The sequence below is a fragment of the Salmo salar genome, chromosome 13 (genome assembly GCF_965601325.2).
Source record: "Salmo salar chromosome 13, fSalSal1, whole genome shotgun sequence".
NCBI lineage: Eukaryota > Metazoa > Chordata > Actinopteri > Salmoniformes > Salmonidae > Salmo > Salmo salar.
Window position 1 is genome coordinate 95,398,863 of NC_138303.1, and position 7,784 is coordinate 95,406,646.

General features: G+C 42.4%; 2 protein-coding genes across 3 annotated transcripts in view; one reads left to right on the forward strand and one right to left on the reverse strand.

Annotated features, from left to right (window-relative positions):
* Positions 1 to 4,987, reverse strand: part of LOC106568176 (palmitoyltransferase ZDHHC8B) — a 35,714-nt gene extending 30,727 nt beyond the window's left edge. For both annotated transcript variants that reach the window (XM_014138276.3, XM_014138275.3), the window contains exon 1: positions 4,627 to 4,987. In XM_014138276.3, coding sequence (XP_013993751.1) covers positions 4,627 to 4,730 — 104 coding nt within the window. In that variant the 5' untranslated portion in view covers positions 4,731 to 4,987. The remainder of the gene's footprint in view (positions 1 to 4,626) is intronic.
* A 272-nt stretch (positions 4,988 to 5,259) lies between these two features.
* LOC106568259 (neuropeptide Y receptor type 1-like) lies at positions 5,260 to 7,352 on the forward strand. The gene has a single exon (XM_045692745.2). The coding sequence runs from the start codon at positions 5,504 to 5,506 to the stop codon at positions 6,701 to 6,703; it is 1,200 nt and encodes a 399-aa protein (XP_045548701.2). The 5' UTR covers positions 5,260 to 5,503; the 3' UTR covers positions 6,704 to 7,352.
* The last annotated feature ends 432 nt before the right edge of the window (positions 7,353 to 7,784 follow it).

A 7,784-nucleotide genomic window follows, 5' to 3' on the forward strand; every position in this document is an offset into this window, starting at 1 on the left:
ACTGCAAAAATATCTGAAGCTGGAGACTCATATCTCCCTCACTAGCTTTAAGCACCAGCTGTCAAAGCAGCTCACAGTTCACTGCACCTGTACATAGCCCATCTGTAAACAGCCCATCTATCTACCTACCTCATCCCCATACTGTATTTATTTATCTTGCTCCTTTGCACCCCAGTATCTCTACTTGCACATTCATCTTCTGCACATCTACCATTCCAGTGTTTAATTGCTATATTGTAATTACTTCGCCACCATGGCCTATTTATTGCCTTAACTTACCTCATTTGCACTCACTGTATATAGACTTTTTGTTTTCTTTTGTTCTACTGTATTATTGACTGTATGTTTGTTTATTCCATGTGTAACTCTGTGTTGTTGTATGTGTCTAATTGCTATGCTTTATCTTGGCCAGGTCGCAGTTGCAAATGAGAACTTGTTCTCAACCAGCCTACCTGATTAAATAAAGGTTAAATAAAAAATAAATAAAAAAATTGCACCCTGTCATTGGATTTAAGTTATGTGGAAAAAATATGAAATTCCCTTACGTTGATGACTTTTAGCAAATCCAATCAGTTATCCATGTTGATTCAACGTCATCAAATTGATTTTAATAATTTTTTTATGAAGTAGAAACAATGTTGATTCAACCAGTTTCTGCCCAGAAGAGTGCCACCCATATACAGCAGCAGCATACTGATGCCAACCACTCACACAAACACTTTCACACTCACCGCTGCTGCTACTATTTATTATCGATCCTGTTGCCTAGTCACTTTACCCATACCTACATGTACATATACTCTTACAAAAAAACGAGCTATCTAGAACCTAAAATGGTTCATTGGCTGTCTGTCCCCATAGGATAACCCTTTGAATAACCCTTTTTGGTTCCAGGTAGAACCCTTTGGGTTCCAGGTAGACCCCTTTTCACAGAGGGATCTACATGGAACACAGAAGGGTTGTACATGGAACCAAAAAGTGTGAGGACAACGGAAGGACAACGGAAGAACCCTTTTGAAACTTTTTTCTAAGAGTGTAGGTACCTCAATTACCTCGTACCCCTACACAGATCGCCTCAGTACTGGTACTCCCTGTATATAGCCATGTTATTTTTACTCGTTATTGTTATTCATTTTTCACTGTGTATTTATTCCTTGTGTCACTATTTCTACTCTGCAATGTTGGAAAACGACACATAATAAGCATTTCACTGTTAGTGAAACAACACCTGTTGTGTACAAAGTTTACAAAGCATGTGACAAATAAGATTTGATTTGACCAGAAAGAAGACAACGGTCTCTACTCCTCTTGCGAGATTCCAAGATTCAGGACCCTTAGTTTCAACACTAGTTCCACAGATGGGGGAATCAAAGGGCATCGACCAGAAAATCGTGATCCTAATCCGAAACTTCACATATGCTAGAGCACTGGTATTCAAAGTTGGGGTTGCGGGGTTAATAATACTTTTGGGGGGGAACCAAACATTAAGAGTACAGTTTATTTTATAGGACAATACACAAATGTTTTTTATTGAGTAAATGTAGTTATTGGTTCCCTTTATTTTGATAAGAGAGATTTACATTTTTACATTTACGTCATTTAGCAGACGCTCTTATCCAGAGCGACTTACAAATTGGTGCATTCACCTTATTGCCTTAACTTACCTCATTTGCACTCACTGTATATAGACTTTTGTTTTCTTTTTTCTTTTGATGAAAGTGTAATGAATTGAAGGTTATTTGTTGATGTGAAAATCTAAATGTATTGATTTTGAGCTTGTGTCATTAGATTTGTGGTGGAGTAGGAATCACAGATATTATTGTGAAACAAATGGGGTCCCCGCTGAACATTTTTGAATACCACTGTGCTAGAAGACCCAATTGAAACTTTGCTTGAAAAACAACAGAGGAAACTTAGACATATCTGGCTACAGGGGTCAGGGGTCAGTGGACTTAGTTAACAGCTGTTATGGTATTAGGTCTACTCACCAAGGCTCTACTAGCAATCTAGGGGATAATGTTGGCAGTGATCCTCACATTACTAAAAGGTAGTTTTGAGAATACAAGGGTTTCATTCGGGAACCTGTTTTGCTCTAAACTGACCCAGTCTGACTTCTAGGAAATATACCTGACTCTAAGTTCTCAGCATCATTGCACTCTGGAAGAAGATAAAGGGATTTAGGAATAAATTGTGACATCACTTGGGGCATGCTGGTGAAGGCTACAGCTCTGAGAGGTGTGTTTGGGGTCATGATATTTATGTTTCCGGATCAGGACCCAGTTATTAAATCAACCACTGAGCCACATCATCATCCGAACGTTTGAGTTTAGCCTAAGTAGAAAACGGCTTGAGACAGGCCTAACGGTTAAATAGACTCTTAACACAGTCCCCATACCAACATACCATCAAATAGCCTACAGTAGCTCAGATTAAGAGGATCAACATGATATTAGGCAATGAAATGTAACTACCACTGGCGTAAAATACTTGAGTAGAAATACTTTAAAGTACTACTTAAGTCTTTTTTGGGGGGTTCTTGTACTTTACAATTTATATTTTGGACAATTTATACGCTATATATACAAATGCATGTTTCTGCTTCAGCCACACCTGTTGCTGACAGGTGTATAAAATCGAGCACACCGCCATGCAATCTCCTTAGACAAACATTGGCAGTACAATGGCCTTACTGAAGAGCGCAGTGACTTTCAACGTGGCACTGTCATAGGATGTCACCTTTCCAACCATTCAGTTCGTCAAATTACTGCCCTGCTTGAGCTGCCCCGGTCAACTGTAAGTGCTGTGAAGTGTGAAGTGGAAACATCTAGGAGCAACAACAGCTCAGCCGCGAAATGGTAGGCCACACAAGCACACAGAACGGGACCGCCGACTGCTGAAGTGTGTAGCGCGTAAAAATCGTCTGTCCTCAGTTGCAACACTCACTACCGAGTTCCAAACTGCCTCTGGAAGCAACGTCAGCACAAGAACTGTTTCGGTCGGGAGCTTCATGAAATGGGTTTCCATGGCTGAGCAGCCGAACACAACCTTAGATCACCATGCGCAATGCCAAGCATCGGCTGGAGTGGTGTAAAGCTCGCTGCCATTGGACTCTGGAGCAGTGGAAACGTGTTCTCTGGAGTGACGAATCACGCTTCACCATCTGGCAGTCCGACGATGAATCTGGGTTTGGTGGATGCCAGAACATTGCCAGTGAAGGGAAATCTTAACGCTAAATGACACACTGGCATTCTAGACGATTCTGTGCTTCCAACTTTGTGGCAACAGTTTGTGGAAGGCCCTTTCCTTTTTCAGCATAACAATGCTCTGTGCACAAAGCGAGGTCCATACAGAAATGGTTTATCGAAATCGGCATGGAAGAACTTGACTGGCCTGCACAGAGCCCTGACCTCAACCTCATCGAACATCTTTGGGGCGAATTGGAACGCCGACTGCGAGCCAGGCCTAATCGCCTAAAATTAGTGCCTGACCTCACTAATGTGCTTGTGGCTGCAGCAAAGTTCCCACATCTAGTGGAAAGCCTTCCCAGAAGAGTGGAGGCAGTTATAGCAGCAAAGAGGACACCAACTCCATATTAATGCCCATGATTTTGGAATGAGATGTTCGACGAGCAGGTGTCCACATATTTTTGGTCAAGTAGTGTACCTTTACTTCACTACATTCCTAAAAAAATTATGTACTTTTTACTCCATACATTTTCCCTGACCCCCAAAAGTTACACTTTGAATGTTAGCAGTACAAGAAAATGGTCCAATTCACGCACTTATCAAGAGAACATCCCTCCCTGGTCATCCCTACTGCCTTTGATCTGGCTGACGCACTAAACACAAATGACTCTTTGGTAAATTATGTCTGAGTGTTGGAGTGTGCCCATGGTTATACTAAACAAATAAAAAACAAGAAAATAGTGCCGTCAGGTTTGCTTAATATAAAGAATTAGAAATTATATATACTTTTACTTTGATACTTATGTATATTTTACCAATTACATTTTCTTTTGATATTTAGGTATATTTAAAACCAAATACTTTTAGACTTTTACTCAAGTAGTATTTTACTGGGTGACTTTCAGTCTTGAGTCATTTTCTATTAAGGTATCTTTACTTTTATTCAAGTATGACAAATGGGTAATTTTTCCACCACTGGTAACTACTAATGGCCAGCTTTGGGTACAGTATTGTTGAACTGTTTTATGAATAATATTGCATATTGATATGCAAATAAAATTACACCAGAACATTTTGGGGGGTCTTTTTACTAAATAGCTTTTTCTCACCCCCAAAAATTGTGTCATCGTTACACTTCTGTCCGATTGAACGCTACAAAAACACTGGGGAATGTTCTAAATTCCGAATGTGGACGCGCCTTAAAATGTTTATACTAGTTTGCATAGTGCGTGAGCAACATAACCTATTTTATCACAATATTTCACTGGAGAAAGCTAGTTTGGAGTAAACGTGCATGCTCATTGCCTTATCCATTGAATTCTCTTTAAATCTCCAGACCACTTCATGTATGGAATAGTATACTGTAGTTTCGAAAGGGTAGGCCTACATTAGTGTCTGTTATTAACTACTTTTCCTGAAGGAGGCATAGTGGTCAACTTACGTAAATACGAAGAATAAAGTGGTGGACCCAACGAGGAGTACGGCAGCGGTGGACACTGGAATAAACGCGCTGGCTTTAATTCTCTCATCGCCGCTGGTGGGCATTCTGTAGCCTACTTTCCACAAACATCAGCAGTTTATTCTAACAAAACGATTGCACCAAGATAAAATAATGATCCACGATACGACGTATTCCCACTCTTCTCTGTCCTGATCTCTGTCCTGGTTTTTGATGGATCAAACGCAAACGAATGCATGGTGAAAAAGTCCAATGAACTGTGACCGTCTTGGAAATCCCACCGTCCCGACTGGTCCCGAAAAACTTAGCGAAGCCACGTTTCGTGCTGGTCAAGGCTCTGTTTGTGGGCTTTTCGCCGGGGGTAAAGAATGAATGACGTAAACGACACTATAGCAGGCTAGACCACGTTGTGCTGTATTCTAACCAAAAAAATACAACAATTATTTAATTTCATAGCCATACTCTTGATTAAAAAATGTAATTTGCTTTACCATGGAAATGCATTGGTGTCATTAGAAATGGACAATAATGTTGCACTATAGTCAGAGATAGAATATTACACATTTGTACATAATTGACTGTTAACAACCTAAACATAGGCTATTCACACCCTGGTAAAGTATATGGTGGTCAGGTTACTCCTTTACACTGATCCAAGTTCAGTTACGTTTTTCTCTTCTGTATTGGGATACAGTGAGCCTATTGTGTTTTCCAAGTACTGAAGACAAGAAATGTATAGCAAATGTGAGGTTGAGTCTCTAAGGACTTGTTGTTGGGTTGGACAAGAAGCATGACAATAACATCCCGTTATACATGTTGAGCCATCAAATAAGGCTCAGACATAGATGCCTCAGGTGTGATGGATGCAAAGGATTGGATCGAAGCCTTAATACGAGGGCTGATGTGCCTAGTAGGGATCCTGGGGAACAACTGGCTGGGTCTCCGCTCTCTCCCTGGACCTAAGTCCCATCTCCGCACCAACGAGCTCCTCTTCATCAACCTGGCCGTCTCCAACCTCATCACCAACTACCTGGTGGACCTCCCCGATACCATGGCTGACTTTGCTGGCCGCTGGTTCCTGGGGGAAGCCTACTGCGGTGTGTTCCGGTTCTGCTCGGACCTGTCGGAGACCAGCAGTATCTTCTCCACCTTGTTTATTAGTGTGTTCTGGTACCAGAAGCTGGTGGGCTCTCTGAAACGTGGAGGAGCTCCGGTCCAGCTGGATAGCCTCCGTCTCGTAGCCTATCTCCTGGCTGGCAGCTGGACAGTGGCTGGGGTCTTCAGTGTTCCACACTTCTTCTTTGTCCAGGTGGACAGTGGGAATGAGAGCCACAAGGACTGTATAGAAGTATTTCCCTCCCAAACTGCAAGGCGGACCTATGAGACTTTGTATCTGACCCTCGCTAACGCCCTCCCCATCGCTGGTATAGTGTTCTCCAGCATCCAGATTGTGATCACTCTGCTAAGGAACCAGATGCGTATCAAGGGCCTGACTTCTGACCATCACAAGGGGACAGATAAGGCTCTACCTAACAAGCGGGAGAAGATGGATGTCTCAGAGAAATATGATGAAACAGGCATCAAGACATCTGATAAAGAGGCAGATTTACCAATAGTTGCTTCTCCAGATTTCCCTCAGAGTTGTAGAAACCAGAGGATTTCAGACATCCGCCCCAACCTGCCTGGTGTCTCCTGCTCTGTCCTACCTTGTGCAGGACCCTCTGTTGTACACAGCTCAATCAGTTCCCCCCTCTACCAGGCTGAGGTTGGTGACTGCAGAGTCAGAGCTTCACCCGATCTCCAGAGGACCTCCCAGCCTCCAGCTAAGCTCAGCCCAGGCTCAGGCACTCAGGTGAGGGCAGCCAAGAGCGTGGTGGCTGTGGCCACTGTGTTTGTGGTGTGCTGGGTGACCCACCTCTTACTGAGGATATCCAGCAACATCCACACGTCCTCCGTAGTGGTGGAGGTGGCCAGCTACATCGCATCCTCTTACACCTGCATCATACCTTACATCTTCCTCTATGGAGTAAAGAAACTGTCTTGCTCCTGCAGAAGGTAGATATGATTATACACACATTGCTAATTTACTGGCATCAACCCAGACCAACTGCTACGTAGAACTGCTGCTCTTTAGGACATCTGTGTTGTCTGAAAATACATTTAAATTCGATTGGCTTATCACCATGATTTCATTAGTGTAATTATACTACTGTAAACAAACAGGCAGTATATACCATTTTTTTCTGGTCATGGCGGGGCTGCTCTGGTCTACTTATTGCCCCTGCCCAGCGGAGGGGTGGCCGGCAGCGCCTGGGTAGACGAACACACCCTATAAGTAGATAAGAGCTGGCTGTTCCCTCTCTCGATTGAGCATGCCAGTGATCATGAAGGAACGAGGAAGCATGCTCACGTGACAGGGAATGCCCACTTACGCAGACAGGAACCTTGACCATTCTTTTCAATGGTAAACGGCCTTAGTGAACTATATTATTTATCCACCATCTTTGATGTATATACTATCACATCTAGGTGAATATCAACGAACTCTAACTACTCTCTGAAAGATACAACTAGGGTGGCAGGTAGCCTAGTAGTTAGAGCGTTGGCCCAGGTCATTGGTTTGAATATCTGAACCGACAACGTGAAAAATCTGTCAGTGTGCCATTGAGCAAGACACAACCCTATAAAACATTTCACTGTACCTATCTGATGTGACAATAAAACCTATTTTTGTCAATGGTGACTGAATCACAAGGATGTTAATGTTGTCAACCCTGCAGAATGTAAGCTACATAAAATACACTATAGATATTACACACTATAAAGTTTTTGTTAACAAGCATTTCAACTTCGAGTTTAATTTAAGTGCTTCATGAGGTTGGGAAATCAATTCTGCATCTCTGGAGCAGAAGCTACTTTAATTATTTTGTTTCCAGCAAATTAAAATCAAAGGCCCGTGCCTGAGTACTTGGGAGAAAAACATCCAGCAATAATTACTACGTTGCAGTGACAGCTACCAGCCCTGAGGTACAATTATCCTCCATTAAGGGTAATTATGTCAACAAAAACAGCAGGGACACAAAGTATGAACCTTTAAGCTGGGGAACTTTGTTAATTGACAACTATGATGTTGAGTGCTA

Excerpts from the sequence above, each read along its gene's own strand:
- LOC106568259 (XM_045692745.2), top strand. The coding sequence starts at position 5,504 with ATGGATGCAAAGGATTGGATCGAAGCCTTAATACGAGGGCTGATGTGC.